The 21,083-nt window shown below is 45.5% G+C and overlaps 1 protein-coding gene across 1 annotated transcript in view; it reads left to right on the top strand.

Annotated features, from left to right (window-relative positions):
• The first annotated feature begins 2,787 nt into the window (after window positions 1-2,787).
• The window catches only part of SLC2A5 (solute carrier family 2 member 5), a 44,780-nt gene continuing 26,484 nt past the window's right edge, over window positions 2,788-21,083 (top strand). Inside the window, exons 1-5 of the mRNA XM_030186287.1 lie at window positions 2,788-2,874; window positions 3,641-3,739; window positions 5,070-5,230; window positions 10,977-11,101; window positions 11,488-11,640. Of these exons, the coding sequence (XP_030042147.1) occupies window positions 2,839-2,874; window positions 3,641-3,739; window positions 5,070-5,230; window positions 10,977-11,101; window positions 11,488-11,640 (574 nt within the window). The 5' untranslated portion in view covers window positions 2,788-2,838. The remainder of the gene's footprint in view (window positions 2,875-3,640; window positions 3,740-5,069; window positions 5,231-10,976; window positions 11,102-11,487; window positions 11,641-21,083) is intronic.

The raw sequence follows: 21,083 nt of genomic DNA on the forward strand, positions 1-21,083 counted from the left end.
GGAGTTGTGGCAATATGAAATGCGTTAGCTAGGCTGCTTTCTGTGAGGTTCACTGACTTACTGAATATTGAAAGCAGTGGTTTCTAGATCTGGCTTGCTCTGAGAACTTAATATAGTGGAGAGAGAGAAAGTATGAAGCTGCTTCATTTCTATTCCACAGTTAAAGGCCACTAGGGAATTACAGAAACCGATTGGAACCGGCAACCAGCAGAGCAGCTGGACATGGAGTGTGATATCTCTCAAAGAACCACAGTAACTTGTTAATAATTTGAATATTTCATAGTAACATAGTAGATGACGGCAGAAAAAGACCTGCATGGTCCATCTAGTCTGCCCAACAAGATAAACTCATATGTGTATACCTTACCTTGATTTGTACCTGCCTTTTTCAGGGCACAGACCGTACAAGTCTGCCCAGCAGTATTTCCCGCCTCCCAACCACCAGTCCCGCCTCCCATCACCGGCTCTGGCACAGACCGTATAAGTCTGCCCTCCACTATCCTCGCCTCCCAACCACCAACCTCTCTTCCCCCACCTGCTCCGCCACCCAATTTTGGCTAAGCTTCTGAGGATCCATTCCTACTGCATAGGATTCCTTTATGCATATCCCAAGCATGTTTGAATTCCGTTACCGTTTTCATCTCCACCACCTCCCGCGGGAGGGCATTCCAAGCATCCACCACCCTCTCCGTGAAAAAATACTTCCTGACATCTTTTTTGAGTCTGCCCCCCCTTCAATCTCATTTCATGTCCTCTCGTTCTACCGCCTTCCCATCTCCGGAAAAGATTTGTTTGCAGATTAATACCTTTCAAGTATTTGAACGTCTGTATCATATCACCCCTGTTCCTCCTTTCCTCCAGGGTATACATGTTCAGGTCAGCAAGTCTCTGCTCATACGTCTTGGAACGCAAATCCCATACCATCCTCGTAGCTTTTCTTTGCACCGCTTCCATTTTTTTAACATCCTTCGCAAGGTACGGCCTCCAAAACTGAACACAATACTCCAGGTGGGGCCTCACCAACGACTTGTATGTTAAGTGTTACCCATTTTGTAATGATTCATATCTGTTTATTTCTATGACTTGCCATTTTCTGTTCTGTTATGCTTCGGTGAGAGCCTCTAACTTTGGCTATTCTCATCTTGAAGTTCACCATTTTCTCTGTACTTCATCTCAGCTAGAAGTTCAGGCAGTGGTGAGGATGTGGAGCACCTGCAGGACAGTGAAAACAAGTTCTTCATTCAGGTTCCCACCACATCACTCCGCCACTGCTGGTCATCCGGCTACTCACGATCGGGGCCTGTGGCTCCATATTGCCAGGAGGAAAGAGGGGGAGCAGACAGCCCAGGAGTATCTCAAAAGGTTCAGGATATTTGTTTAATAAGGAACTGCTTCATTAAGAAGTTACTACCTTTTATTTCAAAAGAAAAGGAGAGCTTGGTATAGCCGGGGGTAGGCCTGGCTGGGCAGGGGCACATCTACTATGGCTTAGGTCCACCTTGCAGTGGACCCACCCTTGCAGTAGCTGGTGAGGATCCCCAAGCCCCACCAGCTGAAGGCCTCATCTGAAGACAGCCAGAACTCCCTGCTGCCAAGCAGAAGCACATCTGGGTTTTGACATCAGGGGGAGCAGATCTTTGTAGAATAGACACCGGTGCAAGGCTGAAGGGCTGAGCTGCATAGGTGCTGTTTCATTCAACATCTGTTTGGGGGAGCAACTGCTCCCCTTGCACCCCACCCAGGGGTGGACTGACCATTCGGGCAACTGGACAGTGGCCGAGGGCAGAGAGGCTCTGCCCGGTTGCCCTTGCCCACTGCTGCCACACTACAGCTGCCCTGGCAAAGTGACGTTTCTCCCCACTGCTGCCTGTGTTCTGTGCCAACTCCACAGTTTAAAATGGTAGCCGCGAACTCTTACAAGACTACCATGAGAGGTCTCAGATGCCATTTTAAACTGTGGAGCTGCCGTGGACAGCAGCAGCGGTGGCACTATCAGCAGCAACATGGAAGAAGATGGTAAAGGCGAGTCAGAGGGACATGCTTGGGCATGAGGAGGGTAGAAGGGGAGATCGGAGGACATGCTGGACATGGAGGAAGGTAAGGGCTGCGGTGGTAGCATGTGGGGGAGGCAGGGGTGACGGCAGTGGTGGAGGGGGGCCCAGATTACTCTCAGTCCACCCCTCACCCCACCTAGCTATGACTCTGCTACCAAGCCATCAATGCTAACACCCTGTGCACGCTCAGTTTTCACCAAGGAGTTCTGGGGATCCCCACCTGCTCAAATACTTATATTTTAAGATGAGTTAGGGGGCACAGGGTAGAGGGTGGGCAGAGAGCTGGAGGAAGGGGCAGAAAGGACATTTTGTGCCCATCCATTTTTCCCATAGACTCACCCAAAATTTGCTGTCTGGCTATGCCTCTGCCTTCAAATTAGACCCAAAGGGAATGAAACTGAGCAAAGCTACAGCAAAGTTGGTATTTTGAAGCATGAGACAGATTTCCAGTTAATTTAACAAGATGCACTTGGGGTTTTGCTTCTCTTGCTATCCTCACATTGGCAGGTTTAGTGTGCAGGTGAGTGTGCAGGTTATCCAGAAAATGCCCAGCCATTTGCCAGCAGGTTTACTGAGGGTTCATGGTATAATTATTTCTTTAGAGATTAAAAAAATCCAGACTCCGAGTAAATTAAAGTGAATGTTTACCTGTGAGAACAGAGTCTGATATCTAATGTTTCTAATGTGACGATAATACGTCCAAAGTGCAGTTCAAAGGTTCTGTCTTTCCTCCAGGTCTTTTCTGCTCTGGATGGAGTGAGTGTGTGGGATAAGCTCTGAGAATATGGAAAAGGTATCAGAATCCGTGGAACAGAAAGGGGTAAGTATGGGAGAGGAGAATTCAGAAATCAGCAAGGACATCGCAAGCACAGCCGGAAAGGATGGGGCTGGAGCTTCTGAACCCCTCGCCAGAATTAGTATGGCATGATGACTGCAGAACATGAGATTGAAAGTGGATTACATGCAATGTATGTCATGTGTCAGTGACAACCCACTGCATGGACCTGTCAGAAGTGGGAGGAGCACATAGCAAAGGGGGACATGTGAAGGAAGAGAGAAGGGGTGTCGTTGAGGCAGTTTACGTTTCAAATAGTGGGAAACTGGATGTGGTACAGAAGGGGAGCAAGTGTGAGACTCAGAGAGAATATGTAGGTTAGTGGGAGAGCAGGAATGAAACTTGGGGAGCAGTCAGTGTTGGATAGAGGGGTAACAGGTGTTAGATTCTGGAAGCAGTAAATGTGGGATAGTGAGAGGGTACATTTGAGACTCTTGGAAGGCAGAGGTGAGACTTTGGGACCATTAAGTATGGGACAGGTGGGGTGCAGATGTGTAACTCAGAAAGCAGTAGATGTGGGACAGCTGAGGAGGAGGAGCAGGTACAAAACACACATCACAGAAAAATATCTGGCATTGTGGTGGCTTTTAGATGTTTCTATCAATGTCCTCCTGAGGTGACCGATGAGACCTGTGCTGCTGCCTCATTCACCCAGCAGCTACATCACCAAGGGCTTCACCTCTTCTCAGCGGTCCATACTTTTTCACTGCACTGCTCACACTTCCTTGTGGTGGCTCTCTCTGTCTTGTAGAAGCTCACGCTAGTGCTGGTCCTGGTGACTCTGATATCCACTTTTGGATCCTCTTTCCAGTATGGCTACAATGTGGCATCTATCAATTCTCCCACACCAGTAAGTACCACTGTAGGAACGCAAGTGAAATTTAGGGGTTGGGGGAGGACCATAAGTACCAGCACTGTAATACTGTTAGGAACTGCTTCATAGGGAAGAGCTTTTCAGGAATATGATGCAGGGCACACTCAGTGACTTATTCGGGTGAGAGATACAGCACATGTAAGAGAGTCTGTGGGATCATGCATTTGCCGTCAGAAGAAGGAGCTATCCTCCATCTGCTATCGCTGCCTCTTTCTTCAATGAGAAGTCGCTAAAGCCTTGCTCTTCACTCCCAGTCCATGAGGGCCACCAACAGATCAGGTTTTCAGGACCTCTAATGAATATGCATACTATTCCACTGGGTAAACTTTTATTTCAGTATAGTCACTGCTATTAATATTCCCTCATAGATAGTTACTATAATAATCAAATAATAACATTTTTATTCAATCTTCATTTAAATATTCGCAATAAAATCCATTCATAGTTTCACACTCATACTGGCATGCACATAACTATATAAAATGTACGAAACCAAACCCTTCCGTTTTCAATACTCCAACAATGTTCTCTTATGACGGAACCATAATGTTGTCCAAGTTTCACATTTTTATATAACAATTCCACTAGATCCAATGAGTCCTGCAACAAAATCACTATTCATCAATGTTCAGACTGGAGTTCTCCAATAGGTTCTCCCCAAAACCTTTTGAGGCCCTTGAGTATTCTTGACTGAAACCAGATCAATGTTGAAATTAGTAAGCGGTTTATCTCCGTTCCTCAATAACCTCTGGTTATTCAGCCATATACTGACATAGTGGAAGAGTTTTAGTTCGCTCTCAAATTTCATGAATCAGGGGGGCTGCCCTTTCAGCCTTGAGTATACATTGCAACATTAGTTTGCATCATCAGGGGCCAACATAATCCATTTAACTTCAAGTATTGGACACTAAACTAAACGGGCCACTCAGACAGAACCTGCCACTCCAAAATGGCACCAGAAGTATTGAAAACGGAAGGGTTTGGTTTTGTACATCTCATATAGTTATGTGCAGGCCAGTATGAGTGTGAAACTATGAATGGATTTTATAGTGACTATTTAAATGAAGATTTAATAAAACATTATTATTATTTGATTATTATATTTTAGTGACTATTTATGAGGGAAAAATGAATATGCATGAGAGAGATCTGTATACAAATCTCTCTCATGCATATTTATTAGAGATGTCCTGAAAATCTGACCGTAGTAGCCCTCAAGGACTAGGTGTGAAGGCATTGACTCTAAAGGATGATGAAAGTGTTGAATGCTTTGGAGTGTAATACCATTGTTTCTCTGCCTTTCTAGTTCATGAAAGAGTTTTACAACCAAACCTACTCCAGCCGGACAGGGCAGTACACCAGCGAAAGCATCCTTATCATGCTGTGGTCACTCACGGTTTCTGTCTATCCCCTTGGAGGCTTTGTTGGGTCTCTCTTGGTTGCCCCGCTGGTGAATAGCATTGGCAGGTAACTGCAAGTTGGGTTTTGAGAGCTACTGACAGGAAGAAATCAATGTTCAAGCTTCTGGCTCTTTGTGTACAAACTTTCAGTTCCCTAAGAGTTAGGGGCTGGTAGTTAAGACTAGCATAAAGAGCTGATATAAACATCTAAGCTTAGAGCTGAACTGGGTTTGGGTTACCTACTGAAAGTTAGGGGTGATGCCATGAGACAATGCCCCCTGTGGGTAGGTGAGAAACAGTCTTTTCACCAGTAGGTGCATTTAAAAGTGCACACCTTTATTCTAGTAACAAATTAGTACAAAATAGACCCATTTTCCCTGCAGAGAGGGGATGGCAGTCAAGAATTTTCTGGGGATTAATCCTTTTTCACAGTCTACACGTGTTTTTTTAACAACCTTGAATAGTTTTGTGCATTTGCAAATTTAATCACTTCACTCATTCAATTTCCAGATCATTTATAAATATGTTAAATAACACCAGTCCCAGTACAGATCCCTGCAGCACTCCAATCTTTAATCTCCTCCACCGAGAGAAATGGCTATTTAACCTTACCCTCTGTTTTCTGACCAATAACCAATTCTTAATCCACAACAGAATGTTGCCTCCTATCCTATGACTTTTTAATTTTCTCTGGAGTCTCTCATGAGAAACTTTGTCAAAACTTTCTGAAAATCTAGATACACTATAGGGCTCATATTCGAAAGAGAAGGACACCCATCTTTCTACATAAATTGGAAGATGGACGTCCTTCTCCCAGGGTCATCCAAATCGGTATAATCGAAAGCCGATTTTGGACGTCCCCAACTGCTTTCCGTCGCAAGGACGGCCAAAGTTCAAGGGGGCGTGTTGGAGGCGTAGCAAAGGTGGGACTTGGGCGTGCCTAAAACATGGACGTCCTTGACCCATAATCTAAAGAAACAAGGACGTCCCTGACAAACACTTGGATGACTTTACCTGGTTGTGCTTTTCTTACGACCAAGGCACATAAAGGTACCCGAAATGACTAGATGACCACTGGAGAGAATTGGGGATGACCTCCCCTTACTCCCCCAGTGGTCACTAACCCCCTCCCACCCTCAAAAAATATCTTTCAAAATATTGATTGCCAGCCACTATGCTAGCCTCAGATGTCATACTCAGGTCCATGACAGCAGTATGCAGGTCCCTGGAGCAGCTTTAGTGGGTGCAGTGCACTTCAGGCAGGCGGACCCAGGCCCATACCCCCCCTACTTGTTACATTTGTGGAGGAAACAGCGAGCCCTCCAAAACCCACCACAAACCCACTGTACCCACATCTAGGTGCCCCCTTCACCCGTAAGGGCTATGGTAGTGGTGTACAGTTGTGGGTAGTGGGTTTGGGGGCTCAGCACACAAGGTAAGGGAGCTATGTACCTGGGAGCAATTTATGAAGTCCACTGCAGTGCCCCCTAGGGTGCCCGGTTGGTGTCCTGGCACATCAGGGGGACCAGGGCACTACAAATGCTGGCTCCTCCCATGACCAAATGGCTTGCATTTGTTAGTTTCTGAGATGGATGTCCTTGGTTTCGATTATCGCCGAAAATCAGAAACGACCAAGTCTATGGACGACCAAATTTAAGGAATTGAACATCCCTGACAGTATTTTTGAAACGAATGATGGACATCCATCTTGTTTCAACAGTACGGGCTTAGCCCCTGGATAGGGACATTTTGCGAGGACGTCCATATCAAAACATGGACATCTCTTTCGAAAATGCCCCTCTATATCAACCAGCTCACCTTTATCCACGTGTTTATTCACGCCTTCAAAGAAATTAAGCAATTTGGTGAGGCAAGGCTTCCCTTGGCTGAACCCATGCATTGCTGACTCTGTTCCATTAAACTATGTTTATCTATGTGTTCCATAATTTTATTCTTTGTAATAGTTTCCACTATTTTGCCTGGCTTACTGGTCTGTAATTTCCTGGATCACCCTTGAAACCCTTTTTAAAAATCAGCGTTACAGTGGCCACTCTCCAATCTTCAGGTACTACAGATGATTTTAATGACAGGTTACAGATTACTAACAGCAGATCACCAATTTCATGTTTGAGTTCTTTCAGTACCCTTGGATGCATGCCATCCGGTCCAGGTGATTTACTACTCTTTAATTTGTCAATTTGGCTCAGTACATCTTCCAGGTTCACTGAGATTTCTTTCAGTTTTTCCACATCATCACTCTTGAAAATCATTTCTGGTACAGGTAGATTTCATACATCTTCTTCCTTAAAGACCAAAGCAAAGAATTCATTCACTCTCTCCACTATGGCCTTGTCCTCCCTGAGTGCCTCTTTTGCTCTTTCATGATCTAATGGTCCCATGGATTCTCTTGCAGGCTTTCTGATTCTGTTGTACCTGAAAAAGTTATTACTGTGAGTTTTTGCCTCTGTGGCAAGTTTCTCGCATCTAAGTTGCTACTGCTTATGTTGCTCCATATTTTCTACATTTGGGTCCTTTTCCATTCTTTGAAGGTTGGTCTTTTGGCTTTAATAGCCTATTTCACTTCACCTTTTAACCATGCTGGCTGTCGTTTTCTCTTCTTTCCACCGTTGTAAATGAATGGATTGCATCTGGTCTGGGCTTCCAAGATGGTATTTTTAAACAATGTCCATGCCTGATTTAATGCCCTAAACTGTGCGGCCAATCCTTTTAGCTTCTTTTTAGCCATTTTCCTCATTTTATCATAGTTGTTCCTTTGAAAATTAAATGCTACTCCAGAAGATTTTTCCCATTCGAATGTTAAGAACATATTGAACACGGCTGGACTTTCTAAGCATTTACATATTGAGATAAGTACTCTTGCCAAGCTTTAATGTATATGAAAACAGTGTCTCTTATGCATCTGCTTGTTGGGACTTGAAATTTATGAGAAATTGAGTGGAGTTTTTTTTGAGACCCATGATTGATAAGGCCTCCTCATTATACAAAAGGCTTGTCCTTTAAGAACGAGGAATAGCCGAATGACCTGAGGTCTTTTTTTCTCCACTTTTTTGTATTTTTATCAGAAGCGTCCCTTAAACACGTTGCATAACTGGTAGGATAGTGATAACATTATTGAAAATAAATCCTACTTATTCCGAATTACTACAGTGTTAATGGAAATCACCCATTATTATACTGTTGCCCAAGTTGACAGCTTTATCAATTTCTGTAAATGTTCTGCTATCTGTTTCATGTAGAATGTTTATTTTGTTTGCTCAATTCTCTCATTAACATATAGCGCAACCCTACCCCCCCCCCAATTTGATCCCCTCTATTATTATGATATAATTTGTACCCTGTTAACACAGAGTCACATTGATTGTCCTCCTTCCATCAAGTTTCTAAGATGCCTCTTATATCTACCTCATCATTTAGTGCTATATACTCTAACTTTCCCATCTTATCTTTTAGGCTTCTAGCATTTGTATACAGGCACTTCAAATTGTGTTTTTTTCCTTGGATAAGGTCAGCACAAGGGAAAGAACTTAGGACAAAGCATTAGCTGGCTTAACTTTAGGAGCCAAAAGGCTGAGCACCCTAATTCTTGGTGGCTAATTTTAGTTGCTTAGATTTAAGGTGATTTTTCAACTGGAATGGTCTGAGACACTGATTGCTTCATTCCCTGAATGTGTTTAGCTGCTAACAAGGAATTCCTTATTCTTATTTCATTGTATGACAACAACAACTTGTATCTTCTTAGAAGAGTGAGTGAATATAAGAACATAAGAGTAGCCATATAGGGTCAGACCAATGGTCCATCTAGCCCAGTATCCTGTTTTCCAAACAGTGGCCAAGCCAGGTCACAAGTACCTGGCAGAAACCCAAATCATGGCAACACTCCATACTATAAATCCCAGGGCAAGCAATTGCTTCCCATATCTGTCAAAATAGCATAATATGGACTTTTCCACCAGGAATTTGTCCAAATCTTTTTTAAATCCAGATACGCTAACCGCTGTTCCCAGCTCCTCCGGCAAAGAGTTTCAGAGCTTAACTATTCGTTGAGTGAAAAAATATTTCCTCCTATTTGTTTTAAAAGTATTTCTATGTAACTTCCTCGGGTGTCCCCTAGTCTTTGTACTTTTGGAACAAGTTAAAAAATCGATTTACTTCTACTCATTCTACACCACTCAGGATTTTGTAGACCTCAATAATATCCCCTCTTATCCGTCTCTTTTCCAAGCTGAAGAGCCCTAACCTTTTTAGCCTTTCTTCATACGAGAGGAGTTTCATCCCCTTTATACTTTTAGTCACTCTTCTTTGAAGAGGTAGGTACAGGATTAGACTTGATTGTTGATTGCTGCTCCTCACAGACTTGTTAGTCTGTGAGGAACAGCAACCCTGTGGTTCTCAGACCATGCTCTGCAGCTGCATCTTCCAGGGCACCAGATTACCATCTTGAACAGTACTGGCCTTTGTCCAGTGTTAGGCAGCGGGTCACCTGTCTGCTTTGATGTGTCTGTTCTCTTCTCAAGTAAAATCAATACATAAGAGGAGTCCATTGACCCTTTGGACTCTAGTTTCGGTACTTGGATTTCTGACAAGCCACGTTTAAAAGAAGGACATTGTAAAGTCCACATTCAAAACCCCACGAAGTGCATAATGTTAGGACAGCTGATTGACTGAGCAGAGTTATCTGGGTAACTTTGAATATCAGTGTGACTGGCTATAGGTGAACTATTTCTGGGGAACAGCTACAGTTCCATCTTTTTTTTTTCTGAATACATTTTATGCAGTCATTGGTTTGCCTAGGCAAAATTTAACTATTTAGTTTGAGGGGAGGGGAGATTTTAAAATTCAAGGTTTATACAGGTAAATCCCAAAGTTAGCTAGACTGACCTTTAAAATACCAATCTCTGAGCATCCGACACACAGCCAGAGATGACCCTATAACAAGTGGTCCATCAGCACTGCCCTGAGGCTCCAGACAGCCCTTTGTATTACAAGAAGGTGATTTACATATTGCAAAGTGTACTGATTGTAGCTATGAAATAACACATTTCTAACATTTGTGCATTTATAATTCATGTATTAAATGCTTCAGGTGGCCACAAAACGTCTTTTGCATTTGAGCCACCATCAGATGTTAAGGGTAATGGGATCTGATATACCCAGTGGTGTACCAAGGGGGGGGGGCAGTGAGGGCGGTCTGCCCTGGGTGCACGCCGCTGGGGGGGTGCCGCGCGCCTGTCGGCTCTTCGTTTTCATGCTCCCTTTGCCCCTGAACAGGTTACTTCCTGTTCCGGGGCCGAGGGAGCCTGAAAATGAAGAGCCGGCAGGCACGTGGCACCCCCCCCCCCCAACAGCATGCACCTGTGGGGGGTTCTTTCACCGGGGGGGGCGTCGTGCTGTTCCGGGGGGCGCTGCACCCGTGGGGCGGGGTGCATCGGCGATCCGTCCCGGGTGTCAGCCCTCCTAGGAACGCCACTGGATATACCACCTTTCTGCAGTATAATCAGAGTGGTTTCTATTTATTATATGCAGTTACTTTATCCCTAATGGGCTCACAATCTAAGTATTGTACCTGGGACAATGGAGGGTTTAAGTGACTTGCCCTGAGTCACACAGAGCTGCAGTTGGAATTAAACCCAGTTCCCCAGGTCTTCTCAGCTGTAACCACTAGGCTATCCCTTGGTTAGGGAATTAGGATGCTTCTCATATCTTCCTTCTCTTCTTCATGAAGCTCCCCATGAACCAGCCTCCTTCCCCTTTTGATGTGTAAGTTAAGTGTCCTCTCTCTGTCCGTCTAACAGGAAAGGGACCCTTCTCTTCAACAACATCTTCTCCATTATCCCAGCTATCATGATGGGGTTCAGTGAGCTGGCAGGTTCCTTTGAGATCATCATTGTAGCTCGATTCCTCATTGGGATATGTGCAGGTGACAGTGAGATGAGAGAATCCCTGTTAGCAAACCTTAGTATGCGACTTGCTTAACTTCACCTCTCCTCCTGTCCTTCTCTCCTTTCCTTGTTCTTCTCTTGCCTTAATCTTTCCTCTCTTATTTATCTCACATCTCCTTGTTTCTCTTCTCCTCTCCTTCCCTTGTTCGTCTTCTGCCTTCATCTTTCCTGCCTTCTTAACTGTGCCTCTCCTTTGTCTCCATGCTCGCCCTCACCTTGTTTCTGCTTTCCTTGCTGTTCTTACCTCACCTTCCTCTCTTTTTCTAGATCTTCTCCTTTCCCCTCTTTCTTTTCTCATGGTGCTTATGTATACTATTACTAATCTTACCTCAGAGTTAACCTTACCTCTTCCCTCCTTTCCTAGGCTTGTCTTCCAATGTGGTGCCCATGTATCTGGGAGAAATGTCACCTAAGAATTTGCGAGGGGCAATTGGAGTGGTGCCACAACTCTTTATCACTATTGGCATCCTGATGGCTCAGATTTTTGGAATCAGGAACATTCTGGGAAACTACAAAGGTAAGGAGAGGATGTCTGGGTAATGCTTCACTGCTCTGACAAGGAGAGGAAACTGTATATATATTACTACTACTACTTATAACTTCTATAGCGCTACAAGGCATATGCAGCGCTGTACACCATACATGAAAAGACAGTCCCTGCTCAAAGAGCTCACAATCTAAATAGGACAAACAGACAGAACAACTAAGAGGTAAGGGAATTAAAGAGGTGGGGATAAAAGGGTACAGGGCAAGTGAGTAGTGGTTAGGAGCAGGGGCGTATCTGGACTCCGGCGGTAGGGGGGGCCAGAGCCAGAGGGAGGGGGCACATTTTAGCCCCCCCCCCCGCCGCCGCCGCCCCCACCCCCACCGCCGAGCCCCCACCGCCACCAATGACTCTCTCCACCCCCCTCCCGCCGCCAACCCTCCCCCGCTGCCGTTCTTACTTTTGCTGGCAGGGGACCCCAACCCCCGCCAGCCGAGGTCTGCTTCCACCTGCCGCTGCCGTAAAAACATCTTCTTCAGCCGGCGGGGGACCCCAAACCCCCGCCAGCCGCCCCGCGGTGTTTAAAATTCATCTTCGGCCTCCGTGGCCGTGCTGCTGTGATAGGCGCTGTTGAAATCCACTTCGGAGTCTGACGTCGCAGCACGTACAACGTACAACGACGTCAGACTCCGAAGTGGATTTCAACAGCGCCTATCACAGCAGCACGGCCACGGAGGCCGAAGATGAATTTTAAACACCGCGGGGCGGCTGGCGGGGGTTTGGGGTCCCCCGCCGGCTGAAGAAGAAGTTTTTACGGCAGCGGCAGGTGGAAGCAGACCTCGGCTGGCGGGGGTTGGGGTCCCCCGCCAGCAAAAGTAAGAACGGCAGCGGGGGAGAGTTGATGGCGGTAGGGGGGTCCAGGGCAAAATCTGCGGGGGCCCAGGCCCCTGAGGCCCCACGCAGATACGCCCCTGGTTAGGAGTCAAAAGCAGTGTTAAAGAGGTGGGGATAAAAGGGTACAGGGCAAGTGAGTAGTGGTTAGGAGTCAAAAGCAGTGTTAAAGAGGTGGGGATAAAAGGGTACAGGGCAAGTGAGTAGTGGTTAGGAGTCAAAAGCAGCGTTAAAGAGGTGGGCTTTTAGCCTGGATGTGAAAACGGCCAAAGACAGGGCTAGACGTACAGGCTTGGGAAGTCTATTCCAGGCGTGAGGTGCAGCGAGATAAAAGGAACGGAGTCTGGAATTAGCAGTAGAGGAGCCTTGAAAGCCATGGGATGATATCAGAGAGCCAAGGAAAGAAGTGTAGATGGAGAACAGGAGAGGACCGAGAACAGAACCCTGAGGTACACCGATTGGTAGTGGGACAGAAGTGGAAGAGGATCCACCAGAGTGTACGTTAACTTGACTTCTTCTTTTTTTTTTTTTCCTCAAAGGCTTTTATTTGAAAACAATGAAACTACAAAACATCAAAATGTCAATTCCAGACCGCAAATATAAAAGTCAGCATTCATATCAGACAGTAAAGGGCCTTTTTTCTAAGCCTCAGCAAAAAGTGGAGTGCGTTAGTGTAGGAGCATGTTTTGGGCGCTCGCCAGGCTAGTTTTTACTGTGTCTGCAAAAAAGTTTTTTTAAAAATTGGGATGGGGAAAAGGCATGTGGTAAAACTGAAACTGGCATGCCTAAAACCAGTCTGAGCCCTTAATGCCACCCATTGATTTAGCGGTAAGGGCTCACCCGCTACATGCATGGTGACTGGTCAGCATATTCCAACTGCCGATTACTGCCGGAAAGGCCGTAATAAATAATTCATCCAGGCATTAGGATATAAACCCTTAATTGTCTATACCAGTGGTTCCTAAACCTGGTCCTGGAGGCACCCCAGCCAGTCAGATTTTCAGGATATCCACAATGAATATTCATGAGAGAGAGTTGCACACCAAGGAGGCAGTGCATGCAAATCTTTCATGAATATTCATTGTGGATATCCTGAAAACCTGACTGGCTGGGCTGCCTCCAGGATCAGGTTTGGGAACCACTGGTCAATACTGAAAATCCTGCTGGGCATGAAGCCCGTATTCAATATCAGTATCAATTTATTGTTTATATACCGCTGTCTTCCCAAAAGGGTTCACCACTGTTTACAAAAAAATGCAATAAAATAATAAGCATTGAATATCAATTACAGTACAAATAAAGCACAAGAGTTTAGTGAGATAAAAGCATAAACAAAATATTAATTATCAAATAAAAAAGTTTTCAACGTTTTCCTAAAGGTGAGGAATGAAGTTTCTAATCTAACTGTGGAAGCTAATAAATTCCATAAAGGAACTACACCAGAGGAAAGCCAAGAATGTAAAATTCTTAAAAAAAAAAGAGGACACTTTTTGAACTTGGTGAACGAAACAACAAAGATAATTGTAATCATACTGAATGGTTAAATTTAAAAAATCTTTAAAAAAACATCAATCAATAACTCTGAAGTAAATCCATATATAACCTGAAATAACAAACAGGTTGATTTAAATATTATCCACATATGTACTAGAAGCCAATGCAATGCCGATAAGCATGAAAATCAATTGATCTGTGGTGTTTTGGATCAATTGGAGTTTATCCATTAACTGAGATGAAAAGGGCAATATCTCTCCCTCCTCCCACACCTGGTCCAAGGTACAGTCCCTGTCTCTCCCAGAGTCAGTAAACTGGATCAGTCTTTCCTGGGAGAAAGCCCGGGGCATGGAGTAAAATAGCACTTGCTGAACCAGGTCTGTAGAAGATAACCAATCCCAGGTGGGACCATTTTAATCAATAGATCCCTCTTAGAGATCCAGGCCACCACCCAAATCGGCATCGGGCACACCCAGCCTTGCTCCTGTCGAACCCACACCTTAGGTGATCGAGAAACCCATTCTGCTAAAATACGAAGTTAGGCAACTTGAAAATAAAGCTTAAAAGTAGGAACCCCCTTGCCTGCCCTCACCTTAACCTGATATAAAATGGACCTCCAGACCCTTGGAAGAGGGTACCTCCTCCATATGTAAGCAAAAGCTTTCTTACACAGTTTAGTAAAAAAAATACATCAGGTACAGACAAAGAAAGTGTAACATCATGAGAATTTTAACAGCTGATGGGGAAGCGGTTTTTAAATGTTTTCAAACAAATAATACATGAAGAATTAAGTGTACTCGATTTAAAAGCCTGGTAGTAAGATAGTGGAGGGAGGGGCTGAGTACTGGCTGAAGCAGGGGAACTCCTACGCTCATTTACTTGGAATAGTAGGGAACCAAAGTGCCAAAGTGGACTAGGACTTGGGTAAGGAGTGATACCAACTTCTACAGCTGGCAGGTGGGATATATCCTGAATAATCTGGCAAGCTGGATGGGTCAATTGGTCATTATCTGCAGTCATCTCCTATGTTACTATGGGGCCCTTTTACTAAGCTGTGCAAGCGTCTCTGCGCGCCAAAATGGAGTTCCCACCTGACTACCTCGTGGCTCTTGCGGTAATTTCATTTTTGGCACGCATCTGATACGCACATCTGAAAAATATTTTTTATAGTTTTTCCTACCGCCCAGGAACTCCCGAAGCACGGCCCGCTCGTACCTTACTCTCCATTACCCTGCTCCCCGTGGCCTCAATTATAAGGCCATCTATGGCTCCTCTTTTCCTTATCTCGGCACTCAACTGTGGAACGGGCTGCCTCGTGAGATCAAATTCACTTCAGATCACCCGACCTTTAAGAAGCGTCTCAAGACCTTCCTTTTTGGCAGGAACCGCAGCCTTTTAGCCCACAGCTCACTCCGTGATACCCTATCACACACCCTCTCTTCCTTTCCCTCATCAGTCATCTCTTTCTCCCTCCTGTGGCCCTTGTCTACTGTACTTTATGTTATTGTATTATGGTTTGTTTATTAACTATTGTACGCCACATTGAGCCTGCCCATGGGAGGGAATATTGTGGGATATAAATGTTATAAATAAATAAATAAATTTTTGGTCACGTGTAACAGACATGCGCCAAGTGGCATTTGATGCGTGTAGGTCATTACCGCCCGGATTCTTTACCACTAGGTCAATGGCTGGCAGTAAGGTCTCAGACCCAAAATGGACGCCCGGCAATTTTGATTTTGCCGCACATCCATTTTCAGCAAAAAAAAAAGGCGCGCTAAAAAATGGATTGGCGCACACCTAAAACCCACGCCTACACTACCGCAAGCCATTTTTCAGTGCACCTTAGTGAAATGACCTCTATGTTAGGCTAACAATCAAACAAGTGGTTACCTAATGTGAAAAATACTTTTTAGATCACAGTGGGTATCATGATATGGAACTTCGGTAAGTAAAATCAGTGACTTAGCATTTACAACATTCCTAATAATAATCATGTATCCTTAGGGTATTTTGTTATTTTTATAATATGTTATCAAGCACCTTTTTTTTTTTGCTTATCTTTCTATATAAAAATAATGGTTGCTTCCCATTAGCTGAAACATTAGTTAAACACAGTGTAGAAGTTCTGACAGCTCATTAGGGGAAGTGGCAGGGCTTCTTTTCTGGTGGACCAGCCTGGAACGCAGTTCTGTCACTTCCTTTCTGACTCCACAGCTGCAGGGATGTTGTGCTCCAGGCCTTCCAGTTCCTGCAGTTCCTAACCCAGCTCCTCTTCTGTTATCATTTATCGTTTATTCATTTACTAGCCCGTCACTTGTTACAGAAGTAAATCAAAACGGTTTACAATATGATATAACATTAAACTATAACATTAAAAAACAGTAAATCAACATACTCTGAAATCCATTTGTGATAGGAAAGCAAAACAAAAACAGACATCCTTCATACAAATTTCATAAGCTTTGATCGTAATCTCTTTCTTCTCTTGTCTTTATATTAAATATTATTTTCAAATGAATCTCGAAAAAAATGTGTTTTTAAAATTTTGCGAAAGTGAGTATAGGAATCTTCAAGCCTAAGCTCTTTAGGAAGACAATTTATTTATTTATTTATTTGTTTGTTTGTTTGTTGCATTTGTATCCCACATTTTCCCACCTCTTTGCAGGCTCAATGTGGCTTACAATACATCATGAGTAGTGGATACAAGAAGAGAATAAACATTTGGTATCAGGGCCGTGCCAAGGGTCTGTGGTGCCCCCCTGCAGAAGATCAGTTGGCGCCGCCAGCGCCCCCCCCGCAGACGAACAGTTGGCATGCGCGCACCCCCTCCCCCCGTGAAAATAATCGCTGCCCTCTCATCCACGCTCCTCTCTCCCCTGCCCTCCCGCTCCCATGTCCCAACTGCCCGCCCTCTTCTTTCCCCACAAGATCCCTGTTAAATTTACCTCCGTCCGGCAGCGAAGGCGCAGCGTCAGTGGAGGCGGCGCTCCCGACATCTCTACTAGTCTTCCCTTCGCTCAATGTCCCGCCTTCTTCTGATGTCATTTCCTTGACATCAGAAGAAGGCGGAACACTGAGCGAAGGGAAGACTAGTAGAGACATCGGGAGCGCCGCCTCCTTCACTGACACTGTGCCTTCGCTGCCGGACGGAGGTAAATTTAAAAGGGATCTTGTTGGGGGGAAAAGAAGGCGGGCAGTTGGGACATGGGAGCGGGAGGGCGAGGTAAGCATGGTGCGGCGGGGCGCCCCCCAGAGGACGGCGCCCTCCTGCTGTGCTTACCTCGCTTACTGTGTTGGCACGGCCCTGTTTGGTATTACAGAGGATTTTGGGTTACATGTTAATGATAAAGCGTAATCATGATACAACCATAAAAATATTTTTAGGCAGTTTTGGATACATGTGAGGAATTTCACATGTGTTGATCTTTGTGATATATCTTGTTGAAGAGATGGGTCTTCAGTAGTTTGCGGAAGCTGGTTAGTTCGTAGATCATTTTTAGGTTGCGCGGCAATGCGTTCCAGAACTGTGTGCTCGTATAGGAAAAGGTTGATGCGTGCATACGTTTGTACTTTAGACCTTTACAGTTGGGGAAATGAAGATTGAGGAATGTGCGAGATGATTTTTTAGGGTTCCTGGGTGGTAAGTCTATCAGGGCTGACATGTAGTGTTAATATAAGGGCTCCTAGCCTAATGCTGGACAGTAGGCTGGGGCATTGCCCAGGATGATTTTATGAACTAGGGTAAAAATGCAGATGTTCGCGTTGATTCCCATCTAACTTTAGATGGAGATGGAATTACTCCTGCCCATGCCCCCCCCCCCCCCCCCACCTCTTTCCAGGCTCCATAGCTCCACTTCCTTTTTGTCTTCAAATTAAACCCTGGGAAGCTTCTAAATGAAACAACTGTGAATGTAACCATAACCTCAAATAATAATTTTGTTATAGAATGTGTCCCAACTTACTTTTAGAAGAGATACTTTCTTGAATTAAGTTCATTGTTGTGCACCAGAAGGTATGATGAACTCCAAACAAGATGGGAGGTCACAAGATTCAAAAATAATGATGAAGAGGCCAGTCACAGCCTGGAAAAATCTTGAAGCCAAATTGACAGACCGAACATGACATTTCCGAAACAAGGGGGTCTTTTATTAAAGTGAGCTAAAAATCAGCTGGTGCTACACGCTGAGACGTTCATAGGAATATAATGGGTGTCTCAGCATTTAGGACCAGCTGATTTTTAGCTTGAGCTAAAAACGCTACACACCTTAGTAAAAGACCCCCCCCCAAAAAAAAAAAATTGTCAGCCAATCTGGTTCAAAAGACGTTTAAACCTAAAATAGTATTAATTGCAAAAATTCACAAAAAGTCCAAAGAGAATTCAGAGCATTGGGTTCTGTCATCTTTAAATGATGTACATCTGTTGTTGCTCTTTCTGTAAGAAAGCTGACAACCTGCCCCTTTCCAGGCAATGTTTTTCCAAACTTGTATATCTCAAATGATCAGAGGAACATGTTTTGTAAGAAACATTCTACCACAGGAGCTTCTGTCATTTGACTGTTCAAACAACTTTGTGTTCTCTTGTGCAGTGGCGTACCAAGGGGGGGGCGGTGGGGGCGGTCCGCCCCGGGTGTCAGTGGGTGGGGGGTGCTCCGTTGCTGACTGCAGTCAGCCCTCGACTCCTCTCCATCCTGTGCCTTTAAAAAAAATCTGAAAAGGAGCATGGCAGGCAGCGCTTCGTGTCTGCCCTGCCTGCTTGTAAAAGAAAGCACCGGCAAACCTCCTTGTTGACATCACGATGTCGCGTCGGGTCTTCCCTCACTTGGTCCCGCCCTCACGGGGGGCGGGACCCAGTGAAGGAATACCCGACGCGAGGAGATTTGCCGCTTTCTTTTACAAGCAGGCAGGGCAGACACGAAGTGCTGCCTGCCATGCTGCTTTTCAGATTTTTGTTTTAAAGCCCTGGATGGAGGCAGGAGACGAGGGCTGTCGTCGAAGGTGGTAGGTGGGTCGAGTTGGGGGGGGGGCTTAGATGGGCGAGGAGGACTGGGGAGGAGGGTTTCAGATGGGAGAAGGGGACTGGAGAGGGGGGTCTCAGATGGGAGAAGAGGGGGGAAGGGGACTGGGCTGGGTAGAAGGGAGGTGGGGGTCTCAGATGGGAGAAGGGATGTGGGGAGGGGGGTCTCAGATGGGAGAAGAGGGGAGAAGGGGACTGAGCTGGGGAGAAGGGGGGTGGGGGTCTCAGATGGGAGAAGGGGACGTGGGGAGGGGGGTCTCAGATGGGAGAAGAGGGGAGAAGGGGACTGGGCTGGGTAGAAGGGGGGTGGGGTCTCAGGTGGGAGAAGGGGACGTGGGGAAGGGGGTCTCAGATGGGAGAAGGGGACGTGGGGAGGGGGGAGGGGGGTCTCGATGGGAGAAGGGGACTGGGGTGGGGAGGGGGTCTCAGATGGGAGAAGGGGACTGGGGTGGGGAGGGGAGGGGTATCTCAGATGGGAGAAGAGGGGAGAAGGGGACGGGTGGGGAGAAGGGGGGTGGGGAAGGGGCCATGCGAGAAAATGGGAGCCATGCCTGGGGCTGGTGGGAAAATGGGTCTGGGGCTGAAAAGGGGTCCCTAATGCAAGGCATGTGGATGAAGGGGGCTGGAACTGAGGGCTGAAAAGGAGGGTAGGTGGGATAAGGGGGCTAGTACTGGAACTGGGGGCCGAAAAGGGGCAGGGGCTGAAGCTGGGGAGACTGGGGGCTGAAAAGGGGACAGGGAGAAGTGGCTGGGGCTGAAGCTCGGGACTGGTGAGAGAAAAGGGCTGGGGCTGAAACTGCGGACTGGTGGGATAGTGGGGCTGAAAAGGGGGAGCAAGTGGGAGATGTGGGCTGGGGCTAGAACTAGGGGCAGGTGGGATAAGAGGGCTGGAACTGGGGACTGAAAAAAGGGGCAGAGAGAGAGAGAGAGAGAGAGGGGACAGACGATGGATGGATGGATGGATGGGGGGGAGAGGGAGGGCAGACCCTTAATGGATGGGGTGGTGAGGGAGGGCAGACCTTGGATGGATGGGGGGGGAGAGAGGGAGGGCAGAAAGTGAATGGAAGGGGGAGAGAGAGGGCAGACAGTGAATGGAAGGGGCAGGGAGAGAAGGCAGACATTGGATGGAGGGGACAGCAGAGAGGGCAGACACTGGATGGCAGAGAAAGAACGAAGACAGATGCTGGATGGAAGGAAGACAGTGAAAAGAAGATGAGGAAAGCAGAAACCAGAGACAACAAACTGTAAATAAAATATATATATATATATTTTTTTGCTTTAGGATAAAGTAGTATTGTAGCTGTGTTAATAAATGTTTATAATAGAACATGTAAATAAGGTAATCTTTTTATTGGACTAATTTTAATACATTTTGACTAACTTTCGGAGAACAAAACCCCCCTCCTCAGGTCAGGTTAGGACACTGTAACACACTATACTGTATTGACCTGAGGAAGAAGGTTTTGGCCTCTGACAATTAAATGTATTAGTCCAATAAAATGGTATTTTATTTTCTATATTTGTTTTATTTCTATTTGTTAATTTGTAAAGTGGTGATTGGTATTTGTTAGTTTTTTTCAAATTTACATCTGCTGTCTTTATATTTCTGTGGTGTTGCATTGTATGCAGAGTCTGGCATCGGGGGTTCAGTTTAATTTTTGTCTAAATAGAAAGTTTATGATTACTTATTCTATAGTGGATTAGGGTGTATCTGTGTTTGTGAAAAAGACATGACTTTCAGTTGGCATTGACTGTGCAGGATTGACGATCTGTACTATCTGTCTGGTTTCGTTTTACAATAGGTGAATTGATGTTCTAGTGCTCACTGTAGTGTTTAAGATTTCTTTTTCCATGTGTGACTCATAGAAATGACTGCTTATGGTATGGTAGAATTGTTCTATAGGTCCTGAGTGTTTTGTATTCTCGGTATGCCTAGTACTGGATTTTGGAGGGGGGTGTTAAAAAATGACCGGCCCCAGGTGTCAACTACCCTAGGTACGCCACTGCTCTTGTGCCCATACCTACAGTCTTTGCTTTTTCCTGATATACATGAGGGGACTAGATATCTGTCTCA

Source organism: Microcaecilia unicolor, chromosome 13 (assembly GCF_901765095.1).
Source record: "Microcaecilia unicolor chromosome 13, aMicUni1.1, whole genome shotgun sequence".
Classification (NCBI taxonomy): Eukaryota; Metazoa; Chordata; class Amphibia; order Gymnophiona; family Siphonopidae; genus Microcaecilia; species Microcaecilia unicolor.